General features: G+C 45.7%; 1 protein-coding gene across 1 annotated transcript in view; it reads left to right on the top strand.

Annotated features, from left to right (window-relative positions):
- The window catches only part of LOC122926752 (probable pleckstrin homology domain-containing family N member 1), a 71,909-nt gene that overhangs the window by 27,897 nt on the left and 25,469 nt on the right, over positions 1-18,543 (top strand). The window contains exons 2-3 of the mRNA XM_044278230.1: positions 3,755-3,830; positions 9,230-9,286. Of these exons, the coding sequence (XP_044134165.1) occupies positions 3,755-3,830; positions 9,230-9,286 (133 nt within the window). The remainder of the gene's footprint in view (positions 1-3,754; positions 3,831-9,229; positions 9,287-18,543) is intronic.

Below are 18,543 nucleotides of genomic sequence, written 5' to 3'. Positions count from 1 at the left end.
ATGGGGTGAATGGTTGATGAAGGGGGTGATGAAAAGAATTGAGTCCAGACTTAACGTTGAACAGCAGCTTTACTTGAATAAACTTGCATCAGGGAACAATCGTCCAACTTTATCTTGGTCACCAGCAGGTTTTGGCTTTAAAACTGGCAGGCAAACACGTTTTGGCTCTGCTACATCTGTCGCTTTCTCTAGCTCTTCTGAGCTGATACGATTAAATAGAAACTTTTCCTTTCTGCTGAACTTTACTTTCTGTAGTCTGGTCTGTCTTTATCTTTATCCAGGGAACTTTGATCCTGGATTGTGAGGCATGCAGCTTGGGCCTCTATGCCCAGCAGAGATGAAGGTGTGCTCTCCTGGCTTGCACACACCCTTCCCCTTGCAGGGGGTACTCTAAACTAACTCTAACTAGCTGAACTCCTCCCTCTAAAGAGAGGGCTAGAATGGATAGAAGGTTCCATTCCAGACAAAGTATCTCTGCCATAACTACCGCCATCTGCTGGTGAACCAGGTACATTATACTTAAACAGTTAGAAAATCAGAAATACAGATTCACATTATGCAGGACCTGGCAATAAATACACATGACAACAATATATTAACAATAGCACATAGTAGAGGGGCACAAAAGGTGGTAATGCCACTCTGGGGCGCTACATATATACTTTGTAACATTGTGACTTCTTAATCATTGTTAATCAATTAAATTTTGTTACATTTCAAGTAACTTCTCCCCTCTCTCCGATGAAAGGACTTTTCCCTAAAACATGTAGTCACTTAGACTCAAAGTTATGTAGTTTTATTTTTAATGGTGGCACTCCTATCTGGAATACCTTTTAGTAGAGATGGCCTTACAGTTCGCCCGGCGGTCGTTTCGCAGCGAACTTTGCTTATTCGCCGAACATGCGAACATATGGCGATGTTCACATGCTCCATATTCTTTTGCATTGCACCCCCACCCTATAACAGATCTGGCAGCCATTTTACATTCTGTGTTTTGCCAGTGTAGGGAGAGGTTTCTGTGTGGAGCAGGGACAGGCTGTTAGGAACACTAAACGCTAGCTAATAGGGCCACAAGTCCTTTTAAGGACTGGTATAGGTGTGCTATCGATAGGTGTGATATACTGAGGGGTGTGATATACTTATAATATACTTTCTAACATAGAAAGTATATTATAGTGCATTTGTATTGTGCAGTAGTTGTGTGCGGTTCTGCTGCGATACTGCAGGTATAGAGAGGGACAAGCGTTATTGGAACAACTATTTGCAACTGGTGTGATATACCTGTTGTCCCAAAAAAACGTATTGAGGGGTGCGATATACCTGCTTCCACAAAATACTGAATGAGGGGTGTGATATACCTGCTTCCACCAAATATTGATTCAGGGGATCTATATACCTGTCTACACAAAATACTGATTAAGGGGATTGATATACCTGCTTCCACAAAATACTGATTGAGGGGTGCGATATACCTGCTTCAACAAATTCTGCTCTTCTCTTGGGACTTTGGCACAGGGTCATTTTGAAAATGACAGGCAGAGGAAGAGGCAGACCGTTTCGCAGGGGTGGTAGGTGTCGGGCAGGTGCACCAGACCAGAGCCTAAGTGTGAAGTTGGAGAAGGTGCATGCGATTACGTCAAAGGATGCACCAGGTTAGTTGAGTGGCTCACTCAGACTTCCGCTTATGCACCCTTCTCATCCTCTGTATCTGCACCCTCCTCACTCTCTGCTGTGTGCACCCCCAAAGACACCACCACCACTACTATAGCCCCTCCACTCGAGTCAGAGGAATTATTTTTCCATCCATTCCAAGACTTTACCGATGCGCAGCCTTTCTTGGCATTGGATGAGGAAGAGGAGGTAGCCATGGCCGCCACCCAGATGTCTGACGACAGTACCCAGATCAGCCCAAGGAAGGTGGTCTCCGCTGTTGCTGCGTACTCTGAGATCTCTAATGTCAGTGTTGGTGAAGGTGACGATGATGACGTGTCGATGGACTTCATGTGGGTGCCCACAAGAGAGGAAGAGGAGGGGAGTTCAGAGGGAGAGACAGAGCAGCAGATAGGGAGGAGAAGAAGGAGAAGCATGCAGAACTCGCAGTGGACAGGAGGCAAAAAGCAGACTACAAATGTATCTGGATCGAGCCATCCACCATGCACGGTCAAATCTTGCGCTCCCAGGACGCCGGCACATGGCTCCGCAGTGTGGGCTTTTTTTAATGTGTCAGCTGCTGACAATAGTGTTGCCATCTGCAGCCTGTGCTGTCAACGCATAAGTCGAGGTAAGCCCAACACTCACCTAGGGACGACCAGCTTAAAGGGAACCTGTCATGTGGATATTTGATTATAATCTAACTAATTATATACAATCATTAACTACTAAAAAGTGCCTTAGATGTATTCACTTACTGGTGTGACAGATTGTTACCTCATAATATACACACAAAGATGCCGCATGCTAATGAGCTGATTGGAGTCCAGCGTGATGTCATTGAGTCCAGCGTATATTTAATTCAGAGCTATAGCCACTCCCCTGCCCACCTGCTGCTGATTCCTACGGAAAAAAACTGTCATTCAGCAGCAGGTGGGTGGGGAGAGTCAGGAGCTCATGAATATTCAGGGGTCATCATTATCAGCTGGAGCTTTTCAATACAAGATGTTGGCAGATTGACTGGGTCAATTAAAGAAAGTGACCCAGCATTTTGCTTAGAGAATCAGTCACTTATTAATCTTGCCCTTAGTTAGGACACCATAAAACTGGTGACAGGTTCCATTTAAGAAGGCACCTGGCCATCCATCACCGAGCCCAGTGGGAGCAACGCCATCAGAACCGACAAAGCCACACTCCTGGTGCTCTACGCCCTGCCTCTTCTCCTTCTCCTCTCTCCTCCCATTTGTTCTCCACTCCACCTTCCAGCTTCGTGTTCATCTGGCACAGGGAAGGCTTCCATGGCCCAAATGCTCGATCGTAAAAAGTTGATTACGCCGGATAACCCTCTTGCCCAATGGCTGACCGCTGGCTTGTCGGAACTGCTAGCCTGCCAACTACTGCCATATAAACTGGTGGACACAGAGGCCTTTAGAAAAATGTTGTGGCCATTGGCACACCACAATGGAAGGTCCCCAGAAGGAAATATTTCTCCCAGAAGGGCATCCCAGAGCTATATGGTCCCGTTCAGCGGCAATTGAATATATCTCTGGCACACAGTGTCGGTGCCAAGATACAGCTTACAACAGACACGTGGTCTAGCAAGGTGAATGCCTAATTTTGGAGCCTGTACTCCACTAGCCTACAGTAAAATTGTTATTCAGTGACCGCCTAATATACCTCCAGGCACATAATCACTTGTACTTGTCAGGTGAATGCCTAATTTTTGGGGCCCGTACTCTCGTGGCCTAAAATACATTTTTTCTAGGCTCCAGCAGGGCACATTTGCCATTGATCCCCCTCTGGTATGTCACTGTTCATGTTGTGGGGCTATTTATGCACTTCTAGTAAGTATTTGGTGGCTGCAAATATGACCTGAAGAATTTTTAGGTTCACCTGCCATTAAAGTGAATGGGGCCCCCCACGAATGCGCGGTTTGCGAACATTTGATTGCGAACGCGCATTCACGAAACGTTCTGCCCGATGTTTGTCCATTACTACCTTTTAGTACTTCCAGTAAGAGTTGTATTTCATGGAGAATACTAGTACAGTATTTTCTAAGACAGACATGTCAAAAGAGCTAACAGATTGTCACTTTACTTTATAGGAAACCATCAGCAGTTTGCACACCTTGTACTCCATCTCCAAATGGGGGTCCTTGCTGCCTTCCTCAGGAGCTGGCTGTGAGTATTCTCACAATTATCATTTTTATTTCTTGGTTATATAGTGAATGCAGGAAAACAACCCATTTTTAAAAAGAACACGGCGGGCTAATCAACTGATTGCCAGGAGTCCAGCTTCACCTAACCACTGGTGATCAGCTATTATCACCAGGAGAAACCATGGCCAGTGCCTTTGCAGTTTAAATGTAGTATTACACGTCTGACGTTCAGATGAATGACTCACCCCATGTAATGAGTGAACTCTCCATGATGTCCAATAGGATCTTCCCTTTTATTTGTTGAAGCATCCCCTGGTGAGAATAACAGCAGTGAGCCACTTCCTGCAATTGTTAAGGGGAACCTGTCATGTTGAACATGGTTCTGAGCTGCAGACAGTATGTTATAGACCAGGAGGAGCTGAGCAGACTGTTATATAGTTGTATTGGGGGAAATGACTCAGTAAAACTTGTATTTTATTCATCTAAATGTATTTCCTTTTGATATAGCCAAGTGATATCTCCAAGTTTTAAATGGTGGGGGTCAGAGTGCTGAGACCCCCACCAATTTATAAAAATAGGAGATAGAGCGCTGAGATCAATAGAAAGTTCATGAGCCCATCTCCAATATGTCTCCAGCATTGGGGAGAGACGTTAGCTTTTATTTATCGTTCCTTCACTCCAGAATTTTGGCTTCCAAACTTTGCAAAATATGGCTCTTGTGACTTTCTTGGGGGCACTTGCACAAACATTTTGCAACTTTTTTGCATTTTTACACCAATCACTCCAGTTTAGGCCTAGTTTACATGAACGTATGGCTTTTATAGTTTTTTGTGGTCCGTTTTTCACAAATCCGTTGTTCCGTTTTTGAATTCCCTTGTGTTTCCGTTTCCTTTCCGTTTTTCCGTATGCCATGTACAGTATACAGTAATTACATAGAAAAAATTGGGCTAGCATAACATTTTCAATAGATGGTTCAGAAAAAACGGAACGTATACGGAAGACATACAGATGCATTTCCATATGTGTTCCGTTTTTTTTGGCGGACCCATTGACTTGAATGGAGCCACGGAACTTGATTTGCGGCCAAATATAGGACATGTTCTATCTTTCTTACGAAATGGAAAATCGGAAATACGGAAACGGAATGCATACGGATTACATTCCTTTTTTTTTGCGGAACCATTGAAATGAATAGTTCCGTATACGGACCGTATACGGAACACAAAAAAACGGCCTGTACACTCGCAAACAAATGTTCGTCTGAACTAGGCCTTAGAAATATGGGTGGGGAAAGTGAGCTTGTTTAGCTACGTTAATAAGCATCACTGCATTTATCACTCAGACTTTTTTTTGCATTTTTACACCACTCACTCCACCACTCACTGATTAGCTACGTTAATGAGCATCACTGCATTTATCACTGAGACTTTTTTTTGCATTTTTACACCACTCACTCCACCACTCACTGATTAGCTACGTTAATGAGCATCACTGCATTTATCACTGAGACTTTTTTTTAACAAAAAATGTATCAAACACGTGAAATTTGATAAATGTGGGTAAAAGTACGCCAACACAGACTCAAGCAAAACTTATTGCAAATATTCCCTTCATGTTAAATTCCCCTGATTGTTTCTGTCTCCTCATTTTAGTGATCAGTGGGGGTCTCAGCACTTAGATCAACAATCAAAAACCCATCAAAAGTTTTTTGTTTTTAAATACAGGTACAATTTAAATGAATACAATACAAGTGATGCTGAATCTTTTCCCACAAACCTATATATACACCCGCTGTATAACACGCTGCCTGAAAATCAGTTTCTTGAGGGGAGGAAATAACTGATGGTTTACTGTATGTATTGATACATAGCTAAACAGGTGGCCCATCCAGGGTTTAACAAGACTAAGATCTCAGATTTAGCGGAACATAAAAACACTATAGTGAATGTATTAATCCACAATGGGCTTGTGATCGTTCTCAAGCCTCGGTAATCTCACGCTTCCCCTCTTTGCTGGTCAGGAAATATAACTTGGATGGTAAACTATGGCACGATGTAAAACTTCCTTATTCCCAGTGTGACAGGCCCTCTGAGGATTACAATGCTGCGTCTGTCCCACGTCTGAATAGAGGCTTTTACACATATTTATCTAAGCCTCCTAAAGCCTAAACTTCATAAAGACCTTTGTGTAACGGGTAAACGTGTCCCGGACATAGAAAACTTCTGTTGGAGAGAAGGACACGTGGTAGCAGGAGTGATCATCATTCATCACCATTGTCCAGAGAGTGTAAACAAAGCCATTTCACCCTGATTCTAAAGTTATGTTTCTTGTAATCTTGTTCTGTTGCACAAACAGATTATTATAGTTATTTGGACTTTAGAGGGAACCAGTCACTTTTCCTCCCTAAAGTCCCACCATAGCTTTATACAGCTTATCACCATGCCCTCAGTAAACTCTTACCATTATGTAGAAAGTGATCATTTCATACTGCACATGCTATAACCAATAACACTGTCCTATCAGTGCGCTGATGGTGTCAGACTGTGTAGGGACACTGTAGATGGTTTAGAAGTGAGTTACAATGGTTTGGGGTGAGTTGTGTATCTGCAGTTATCTCCACAGTATATATATAGATATGTTATTTAGAAGTCTCTGGATGTACATGGCAATCAAGTAGTCTGAAATAATCCCATATGAGCTCTTAATAAGGTGATTTTCTTTGACATTAGGAGGCTTTAGGACCATTTAGTAAAATAACAGGATAACCTACAGTACAGACCAAAAGTTTGGACACACCTTCTCATTCAAAGAGTTTTCTTTATTTTCATGACTATGAAAATTGTAGATTCACACTGAAGGCATCAAAACTATGAATTAACACATGTGGAATTATATACATAACAAAGTGTGAAACAACTGAAAATATGTCATATTCTAGGTTCTTCAAAGTAGCCACCTTTTGCTTTGATTACTGCTTTGCACACTCTTGGCATTCTCTTGATGAGCTTCAAGAGGTAGTCACCTGAAATGGTTTTCACTTCACAGGTGTGCCCTGTCAGGTTTAATAAGTGGGATTTCTTGCCTTATAAATGGGGTTGGGATCATCAGTTGCGTTGTGGAGAAGTCAGGTGGATACACAGCTGATAGTCCTACTGAATAGACTGTTAGAATTTGTATTATGGCAAGAAAAAAGCAGCTAAGTAAAGAAAAATGAGTGGCCATCATTACTTTAAGAAATGAAGGTCAGTCAGTCCGAAAAATTGGGAAAACTTTGAAAGTAAGGGCTATTTGACCATGAAGGAGAGTGATGGGGTGCTGCGCCAGATGACCTGGCCTCCACAATAACCGGACCTGAACCCAATCGAGATGGTTTGGGGTGAGCTGGACCGCAGAGTGAAGGCAAAAGGGCCAACAAGTGCTAAGCATCTCTGGGAACTCCTTCAAGACTGTTGGAAGACCATTTCAGGTGACTACCTCTTGAAGCTCATCAAGAGAATGCCAAGAATGTGCAAAGCAGTAATCAAAGCAAAAGGTGACTACTTTAAAGAACCTAGAATATGACATATTTTCAGTTGTTTCACACGTTTTTGTTATGTATATAATACCACATATGTTAATTCATAGTTTTGATGCCTTCAGTGTGAATCTACAATTTTCATAGTCATGAAAATAAAGAAAACTCTTTGAATGAAAAGGTGTATCCAAAGTTTTGGTCTGTACTGTATATCTACAACCCAAGATGTCAATTCCTTAAATGGTCAGTCTCACTTTAGCAAGTGGCATTGATTATGTAGAGAAAGCTAATACAAGCCACTTACTAATGTATTGTGATTGTCCATATTGCTTCCTTTGCTGGCTGGATTCATTTTTCCATCACATTATGCACTGCTTGTTGCCATGGTTATGACCACACTGTAATCCATCAGTGGTGGTTATGCTTGCACACTATAAGAAAAAGCTCTGGCCTTTCCGGTGGCCGGGACCGTGGGAGTGCACATAGGCTGGTGCTTTTTCCTATAGTGTGCAAGCACAACCACGCTGCTGGATTACCGGGTGGTGGTAACCATGTAAATGAGCAGTGTATAATATTATGGAAAAATTAATCCAGGCAGCAAATGAAGCAATATGGACAATCATAATACATTAGTAAGTGCCTTCTATTAACTTTCTTTACATAATAAATGATATTTGCTGAAGTGAGACTGACCCTTTAATGTCAATCCTGGAAGGTCTTGCACTGCATTCTGCTGTAGACAGTGATGGACAGCTCTCATCTGAACCTTATCCTTCCATGCTATGTAGGAATTACTTTAAGGCCCCTTTCACCCTACCGTATGGCTATTTCAGTGTTTTGCAGTCTGTTTTTCACGGATCCGTTGTTCCGTTTTTTTTGTTTCCGTTGTGTTTCAGTTTCCTTTCCGTTTTTCTGTATGGCATATACAGTACACAGTAATTACATAGAAAAAATTGGTCTGGGCATAATATTTTTAATAAATGGTTCCGCAAAAACTGAACGGATGCATTTCCGTATGTGTTCCGTTTTTTTTGCGGACCCATTGACTTGAATGGAGCCACAGAACGTGATTTGCGGGCAATAATAGGACATGTTCTATCTTTCAACGGAACGGAAAAACGGAAATACGGAGTACATTCCGTTTTCTTTTTCGTAACCATTGAAATGAATGGTTCCGTATACAGACCGTGTACGGAAAGCAAAAAACGGCCCGCAAAACGGAAAAAATAAACGGTAGTGTGAAAGAGAACTAATAATCAGTGTTGAGCGAATCAAAGTCCACAAAGCGGACATTGATCCGAATTTTAGGAAAATTCGATTTGCCACGAAGCCTAATTTCCTTGTGCTTCGTGGTAGCGAATTGATTTTCCCTGAATGGCGGTAATAAAAAAGAATCATATTCACCTCATCCGTTTGAGTGCGAAGAGCAGTCCGCTGCCATCTTAATTGAAGATCTCTCACGAAATCCTGTGCATGGCAACGTATGACCTAATCATGCCGGGCGATGTGATGACATCATGATGGGCCGCGTGAGATTTTGTGCTAGATCTTCAATTAAGATGGCGTCACCCGGCTCTTCGCTATCAAATGGATGAGGTAAGTATGCTTTTATACATTTTTATTTTACACTGTAATATTAATGTCAGATGCCGCGATCAGCTATGAACGCGGCATCTGAGGGGTACAATGACAGGAGTGGTGTAATCGCCGCCCCCCTGTCATTGCACCAACTACTTACATGCACTTCGTGATGAAGTAATTCACCACAAAGCACATTTTTGGGTAAAATTCGGCGAAGTAGCCAAATCTAATTTTTCAATACTGCACTCATCACTATTAATAATAAATATCAGAATTTTCTTGATGAAAGATTATAATGTCTGATCATGATGCTCATCTCTCTGCAGATCCTAACCCCTGGCAAGGCCGGTATTCACACCGTGCACACACAGTTTGTGTCTAAGGTATGTTGTAATCATATAATTAGAGACTGATGTAAGAATCCATAATTAAAAGGCTTTCCAGGAGTATAATACTGATTGCCTGTCCTGAGGATAGATCAATGTAACAGGCAATGTTTCTCTATGAAAAACACAATAAGCGCACCATAGGGTAATATAGTCATATAAGAGGAATACAAATCACTCCAAAGGGAGGCTCACCTTGTTGGGTTGTGCATATCATAGGCACAACACTACTGTGGGCTTGAAAACAGGTATTGTAAACCCCAGGAATGGATGGTCATGCAGCCAGGGATACGAGCTCTTCCACGTAGGGATGCCTGGAGTCCCCAAGAAGGCAAAATGTATCCAAAATACAAAAGATAATCCCACGGCGCAAAGAGACAACCTTCGATGTCGACACAAGCTTGGTTTATTGATTGAGCAGATAGTAACATCTGCTAAATCAATAAACCAAGTTTGTGTCAACATCGATGGTTGGCTCTTTGTGCCGCGGGATTGTCCTGAGGATAGGTCATTAATATCAGATCAGTGGGGTCCAACTTCTGGATCCCCCACCAATCAGCTGTTTGAACGGCATGCAGCATTTAGACAAGTGTCCTTCAGGTCAAAAGAGGGCCAGTAGGAGCAGACTGGCCATAGACCCTACAGGGAAATTTCCCAGTGAGTCGATACCCATAGGGCAGTCTGAGCCCTCCTGACAGCCACCAGCTGGGTACATAATGCTAGGAGCACCAGGTACATATGCACCAGGCTGGTGGCCACAGGTACCACCTGAATTCAATTGTATCACAGTCCTCAGGACTGTTATACAGTTGGATACTGCAGCAGGGGCAGAAGTATCTTGTGCTGCACTGTGGTATTTGGTTCTGCTTGGGCGATATTTTGTGCTGCACTGTGGTATTTTGTTCTGCTGGGGCAGATACTGCTGGCCCCGCCTACTGCTGCTGTCCCTCCCTAATTGTGTTGCCCCACCTTCTGTCTACTATAAGTTTTTTTTTCTCCACGGCCACTTTAAGTTCCCAGTCCGCCCCTGAGAGCCCGACATCGCACCTGTCAAGCTTGCACCTGTACCATTGCCTCAGGCCAAAGTATATGCACAGAAGATCTGCTGCTTCTACCTGAGCAGTGCAAATACTCACTGCACTTCTCCAGACACCAATTTGCGGGGCTCCGTTCCCAATATATATGTGGGTCCCAGTAGTAGGACCCGCACCTATCAGACAATAGGGGCATATCCTAGCAATATGCCCCCATTGTCTGAGGTGAGACAACCCCTTTAAGCCACTAATGTCTTGGTACACCCAAAGATGGCACTTCTGCAACGGACGGGTCCAACGCTTGGGGGATCCCTTGCCCCTTATGAGGTTTCTACGAAATATTTTCCTCTTATAGAGCAAGTAAACATGACGCCAGTTGCAGTTAAGCAATGGGGACATGTAGTCCCCTTTTGTAGATGGTAATGTTGGTACCAAGTGTAGGAAGGCCAGAGTGGTGTTGATTAGGCCACAATATCTCTGGAGATGTTGTGTAGCACTTTGTCATGGTGCTCCTACCTGAAAACGGTTGGATCCCAGACGTGGTCGTCCGAAGCAGTGCAAAAGGGGATGAAGAACTTGGATAGGGTATAACAGAGTTGAGTCCAGACTTGAGTTAATGTTGAAAAGTTGCTTTTACTTGGCATAAACGGTAATCCATACAGTTTCCAGACTTTATCTTGGTTTCAAATAGGTTTCAGCCGGCAAATGGCAGACAAATACTTTCTCTGAAAAACAAACTCCTCTCTGCTGTATCCTTAGTGTCGCTCTCTCAGCTCTGCTATGTTAGCAATATTAGTCTGTCTCTTTCTGTAGGCAATCCTAGGAACTTCTTGTCCAGGCTTTGAGTACCTCAAGCTTCAGCTCAGCTTGGGTCAAGGCAATGCAAGCCCAGGTGGGGACATGCAGCCAAAATGCACTTTAGAGGCAGAGCCTCTGAGCCAACATACAACCTTTCCCCCAGGAGGGGGGTAGGCTAGACTACTCTGCAGGCTTGCCCAGGAGGGACAAGAACCTGCTGCTTCCCCATACAGGGGCTAAGCTAGACGGACTCACTGACACTAAACTCCTCCTCTCCTTCTCCCTCTAGAGGGAGAGAGAGAATGGACAATCCAGTCCATTCCCTGCAATTAGCCCTACCAAATGTTTGCTGCCACCTTGTGGTAACCAAGCACATTACATGAAACACAACAGTTACATGGAAAAAATATGCACATTATTAGAAGATAACATAAAATACATTTGATTACAGATTTTAGCACATAGGAAATAGTAAGGTGTCAAAAGGAGTGGTAATGGCAGTCTGGGTCATTACACTTCTCCATTCAAGCTGCCGCCTCCACTTCAGGGTGACATCAGTGGCGCACATTCAGTCGGTATCTGCACTGCTCAGATAGCAGCAGACACTCTGCACTTGCGCCGATGCCCAAAGCAATAGCACAGGTGCGAGATATTTAGGACTGGGCGAGATGTCTGGTCCTGTCAAGAAGGAGGGAAAGTCCCTTGACCAGCCGGGCCAGCACCTTGGAGCAGAGGCCCATCAGTGCTGATTTTGAAAACAAACTCAGCCTGTTAGAATCGATTCACTATAGATACCAGAGCTATTACTTACCTACTGTTTATCGGGAAATATGGAGTCTGCTGAAAAACATTACTTTTCCTGTTACCGCTATACAATCCTAGCAATAAACAAGTCGTAATCTCCTATGACTTTATCAAATAGATAAAAAACAAGAACCCACATTCCAATATCTGAGAGAAGATGTCACTTATCTGAAGCCATGAGGCAATGTACTTTGTAGACTGGGAAGCTCGTTTGGCCCATTAGCGTAATATGTGACAACATGATCAAAATGGTTGAAGACGACAAAGAAACTGGGAAAATCATAAATAAAATAATTGGCACCAGGAGGTATTAAATTAACTGATATGCAAATAAAGCTGTCATGACAGTGACACCAGCTTTCTTTGTAGCTTTTAGGGCTCTTCACAGGTGTTGTTCTGTGTGTTTTTCATAGATATTTTCCGAAAATAAATGAAAGAAATACACCTGTCAGTAAATCCCATCACACGAGTGACCTGTGTGTCCAGAGAAATAAGGGGTGGTGGTGATTAGCCTAGCGCCCATAAGCTGAGTTCCAGGGTTCTCCAATAAATATCTCCTGCTCTGTCACGGAGCGCCAAAGGCGCACTCGGTCTCCCATCAGCCACAGACCTGCTGCTTAGCTTTGGGAGTGAGGATCTGTGTTTGGCCTCGTTCCCAGGGTGGCTTTGCTAGCTGGGAGGCTCCCTGCTCCTAGGTCTGCCTTGAGCGCCGAGCTGATCACTCGGTGCTCGACTTGTCTGTCTGTCGGTCATGTGACGCTGGCCACGTCACATGACCCTCAAACCCCCCTATAAGTACAGGCAGCCTGCTAGCCACAGGTTGCCTGTTAATTCTAGGTTCCTGGCATTTTGTTGGACTACTGAATACTACCTGATCCTGTTCCCTGACGATCCTTTGCCTGCTCCTCCTGTACTGCGCATCTCTCCTGGTATCCTGACCCCGGCTTCCACCTGACGATTCTTTGCGGACTCCTGTTGTACTTCGTTTCTCTCCTGGTATTTTACCTCTGCTTTTCCTGACTATTTTCTGCTCATTCCTTAGTACTGCGTAGCTCTCTAGGAATTGACCCGGTCCGTTCACGTTCCGTTATTTGTCTTGTCTGTCTTCCCAGCACGTATCCTAAGTTAGGGACTGCCGTCTAGTTGTCCCCTGTCATTAGGACTTGGCAAGTAGGCAGGGGTGTGGGTGGAGCGCAGTGGTCACTATCCTTCCCCCTGTGTGTAGTGTACGTGACCTTCACATGCTCCTTGATGAGTTTGTGGCCTGCAGCCACCACTATATTACCTGGGGTGGCTACAGACAAACATCATTTTATGATTTCACTCTTTGGCTGTTTATCATTTACTATTTATTTAACTCCTTAAGGGCATGACCTAGTTTGGTAGCATAACTGTTTCAGACAATTTTTCAGAATAATCTGCCACGATGAATACCACTATTTCTGGCCATTATATAACTTGTATCTGGCATTTTTAACAGTTTTTTCCCTCTGTAAAAGATCTGAAATTCTAATTTGTTTCTGAGCTGTGTAGGGCTTTGCTCTGGTAGGCAGGGTAAGCGGATGCAATACAGAGGCAAGACCACTGTTGAAAAAACAAAAGTCCAGTGTTTATTCACACAGAAAAGGCAAAAAAGAAAAACAAAGCTTTACAGGGTCCTGGTGTTAGTTCACACAGCAAGAGTTCCCAAAATAACATAAATCACCTGGCAGACCACAGCAGGCTTTAGGGCGCCTGGCTCCCAGCAGGCGGCTCTCATGCAGCTCTCAGCCTTGCAGTATGGCGGATCTCCTCAGCTCCCAAAAAAACAGAGCTTCCACATCTCCACTATCACTTGGAGGATCATACCACACCCAGCTGAGCTGCTGGCTGGGTTTTTAAACCCCAGCCCAAAACCTGGCCTGGACATGGGGAACAGCCACCCACCCTGCTCTTTGGCTGCTCCCAATAAGAACCGGCCCGAATTGGCTTTACAGCCACACTAAGTAAAACAGTGTCAGCGAGAACCAGCTGCCTCTGACACACAAAATTACTGGTTCTTATCTCACTGAGGCCAGGAACCTCGGTGACACATACCTTCCGTAAATGACGGACCCTTGCGCATTCCTACAGCTGGTAGATGGAAACCAGCTGGTATCATGTCTCCCCATACACAGGACATGGAGAAACAGGAGAGTCTCCTCCCTAATTCTCTGTAGTACACCCTCAGAAGCAGCAGTGATGGAGGACATTACACTGTAGAACTAAGCAGTTAAAATGTGAATTGAGCAGTGAAGTTTGGTCCCTTTACATGGGTTGATATTACAATCTGCTACTCGCTGGTGGAGGAGACCAGTGCATTTACATACAGCCAGGCATGGGATTCAGCCAGTTCCCTCCAGTTCTCCAGATCTGGTTGTTAAAATTAGAACTGGATTAGAGAACTGTGTCACCGGCTGAGTCCTGATCCGTTGCTGTGACGGAAGCAGGGCAGCTGGAGATGTTTACTTCCATTGCTTCGGGCGCTGCTGATAGTTTAGCTCCTTAATTGGGTGGTATGTGTGTGTAGTGTTTACATTATATGGTGTATTTATGTATTTATGTGTACGTGTGTTAGACTTATATGCTGTATGTATATGTAAACATGTGTCGTGATGCTGCGTGTCCACTGTTGAGTAGGGAACCTGTTGTTAAAAATTTGAATCCCACTGCTGCATACAGCGATCTCCTCCAGAGTATGGGGAGGAGCGATCGATAATTTCATCTCTTAAGGACTCGTAGTTTGCCAGCAGTAGATCGTTATTAATTCGTATAATGTAGAGAGAATCTGAATCGCACATCCTCATTCCTATACTTATGACTAGAGTTGAGCGAACACCTGGATGTTCGGGTTCGAGAAGTTCGGCCGAACATCCCGGAAATGTTCGGGTTCGGGATCCGAACCCGATCCGAACTTCGTCCCGAACCCGAACCCCATTGAAGTCAATGGGGACCCGAACTTTTCGGCACTAAAACGGCTGTAAAACAGCCCAGGAAAGGGCTAGAGGGCTGCAAAAGGCAGCAACATGTAGGTAAATCCCCTGCAAACAAATGTGGATAGGGAAATTAATTAAAATAAAAATTAAATAAATAAAAATTAACCAAAATCAATTGGAGAGAGGTTCCATAGCAGAGAATCTGGCTTCCCGTCACCCACCACTGGAACAGTCCATTCTCAGATATTTAGGCCCCGGCACCCAGGCAGAGGAGAGAGGTCCCGTAACAGAGAATCTGTCTTCATGTCAGCAGAGAATTAGTCTGCATGTCATAGCAGAGAATGAGGCTTCACGTCAGCCACCACTGCAACAGTCCATTGGCATATATTTAGGCCTAGCACACAGGCAGAGGAGAGAGGTCCCGTAACAGAGAATCTGGCTTCATGTCAGCAGAGAATCAGTCTGCATGTCATAGCAGAGAATGAGGCTTCACGTCAGCCACCACTGCAACAGTCCATTGGCATATATTTAGGCCCAGCACACACACAGGCAGAGGAGAGAGGTCCCGTAACAGAGAATCTGGCTTCATGTCAGCAGAGAATCAGTCTGCATGTCATAGCAGAGAATGAGGCTTCACGTCAGCCACCACTGCAACAGTCCATTGGCATATATTTAGGCCCAGCACACACACAGGCAGAGGAGAGAGGTCCCGTAACAGAGAATCTGGCTTCATGTCAGCAGAGAATCAGTCTGCATGTCATAGCAGAGAATGAGGCTTCACGTCAGCCACCACTGCAACAGTCCATTGGCATATATTTAGGCCCAGCACACACACAGGCAGAGGAGAGAGGTCCCGTAACAGAGAATCTGGCTTCATGTCAGCAGAGAATCAGTCTGCATGTCATAGCAGAGAATGAGGCTTCACGTCAGCCACCACTGCAACAGTCCATTGGCATATATTTAGGCCTAGCACACAGGCAGAGCAGAGAGGTCCCGTAACAGACAATCTGGCTTCATGACAGCAGAGAATCAGTCTGCATGTCATAGCAGAGAATGAGGCTTCACGTCACCCACCACTGCAACAGTCCATTGGCATATATTTAGGCCTAGCACACAGGCAGAGCAGAGAGGTCCCGTAACAGACAATCTGGCTTCATGTCAGCAGAGAATCAGTCTGCATGTCATAGCAGAGAATGAGGCTTCACGTCACCCACCACTGCAACAGTCCATTGGCATATATTTAGGCCTAGCACACAGGCAGAGCAGAGAGGTCCCGTAACAGACGATCTGGCTTCATGTCAGCAGAGAATCAGTCTGCATGTCATAGCAGAGAATCAGGCTTCACGTCAGCCACCACTGCAACAGTCCATTGTCATAAATTTAGGCCCAGCACCCAGGCAGAGGAGAGAGGTCCCGTAACAGACAATCTGGCTTCATGTCAGCAGAGAATTAGTCTGCATGTCATAGCAGAGAATCAGGCTTCATGTCAGCCACCACTGCAACAGTCCATTGGCATATATTTAGGCCTAGCACACAGGCAGAGGAGAGGTTCATTCAACTTTGGGTAGCATCGCAATATAATGGTAAAATGAAAATAAAAATAGGATTGAATGAGGAAGTGCCCTGGAGTCCAATAATATATGGTTATGGGGAGGTAGTTAATGTCTAATCTGGACAAGGGACGGACAGGTCCTGTGGGATCCATGCCTGGTTCATTTTTATGAACGTCAGCTTGTCCACATTGGCTGTAGACAGGCGGCTGCGTTTGTCTGTAATGACGCCCCCTGCCGTGCTGAATACACGTTCAGACAAAACGCTGGCTGCCGGGCAGGCCAGCACCTCCAAGGCATAAAAGGCTAGCTCTGGCCACGTGGACAATTTAGAGACCCAGAAGTTGAATGGGGCCGAACCATCAGTCAGTACGTGGAGGGGTGTGCACACGTACTGTTCCACCATGTTAGTGAAATGTTGCCTCCTGCTAACACGTTGCGTATCAGGTGGTGGTGCAGTTAGCTGTGGCGTGTTGACAAAAGTTTTCCACATCTCTGCCATGCTAACCCTGCCCTCAGAGGAGCTGGCCGTGACACAGCTGCCTTGGCGACCTCTTGCTCCTCCTCTGCCTTGGCCTTGGGCTTCCACTTGTTCCCCTGTGACATTTGGGAATGCTCTCAGTAGCGCGTCTACCAACGTGCGCTTGTACTCGCGCATCTTCCTATCACGCTCCAGTGCAGGAAGTAAGGTGGGCACATTGTCTTTGTAGCGTGGATCCAGCAGGGTGGCAACCCAGTAGTCCGCACAGGTTAAAATGTGGGCAACTCTGCTGTCGTTGCGCAGGCACTGCAGCATGTAGTCGCTCATGTGTGCCAGGCTGCCCAGGGGTAAGGACAAGCTGTCCTCTGTGGGAGGCGTATCGTCATCGTCCTGCCTTTCCCCCCAGCCACGCACCAGTGATGGACCCGAGCTGCGTTGGGTGCCACCCCGCTGTGACCATGCTTCATCCTCATCCTCCTCCACCTCCTCCTCATCCTCGTCCTCCTCGTCCTCCAGTAGTGGGCCCTGGCTGGCCACATTTGTACCTGGCCTCTGCTGTTGCAAAAAACCTCCCTCTGAGTCACTTCGAAGAGACTGGCCTGAAAGTGCTAAAAATGACCCCTCTTCCTCATCCTCCTCCTCCTCCTCCTGGGCCACCTCCTGTTCCATCATCGCCCTAAGTGTTTTCTCAAGGAGACATAGAAGTGGTATTGTAACGCTGATAACGGTGTCATCGCCACTGGCCATGTTGGTGGAGTACTCGAAACAGCGCAACAGGGCACACAGGTCTCGCATGGAGGCCCAGTCATTGGTGGTGAAGTGGTGCTGTTCTGTAGTGCGACTGACCCGTGCGTGCTGCAGCTGAAACTCCACTATGGCCTGCTGCTGCTCGCACAGTCTGTCCAGCATGTGCAAGGTGGAGTTCCACCTGGTGGGCACGTCGCATATGAGGCGGTGAGCGGGAAGGCCGAAGTTACGCTGTAGCGCAGACAGGCGAGCAGCGGCAGGATGTGAACGCCGGAAGCGCGAACAGACGGCCCGCACTTTATGCAGCAGCTCTGACATGTCGGGGTAGTTGTGAATGAACTTCTGCACCACCAAATTCAGCACATGCGCCAAGCAAGGGATGTGCGTCAAATTGGCTAGTCCCAGAGCTGCAACGAGATTTCGCCCATTATCACACACCACCAGGCCGGGCTTGAGGCTCACCGGCAGCAACCACTCGTCGGTCTGTTGTTCAATACCCCGCCACAACTCCTGTGCGGTGTGGGGCCTGTCCCCCAAACATATGAGTTTCAGAATGGCCTGCTGACGTTTACCCCGGGCTGTGCTGAAGTTGGTGGTGAAGGTGTGTGGCTGACTGGATGAGCAGGTGGAAGAAGAGGAGGAGGAAGCCGAGAAGGAGGAGGTGGCAACAGGAGGCAAAGAATGTTGCCCTGCGATCCTTGGCGGCGGCAGGACGTGCGCCAAACAGCTCTCCGCCTGGGGCCCAGCTGCCACTACATTTACCCAGTGTGCAGTTAGGGAGATATAGCGTCCCTGGCCGTGCTTACTGGTCCACGTATCTGTGGTTAGGTGGACCTTGCTACAGATGGCGTTGCGCAGTGCACACTTGATTTTATCGGATACTTGG

Source organism: Bufo gargarizans, chromosome 2 (genome assembly GCF_014858855.1).
Source record: "Bufo gargarizans isolate SCDJY-AF-19 chromosome 2, ASM1485885v1, whole genome shotgun sequence".
NCBI lineage: Eukaryota > Metazoa > Chordata > Amphibia > Anura > Bufonidae > Bufo > Bufo gargarizans.
This window is presented reverse-complemented; position numbering and strand designations above follow the sequence as displayed.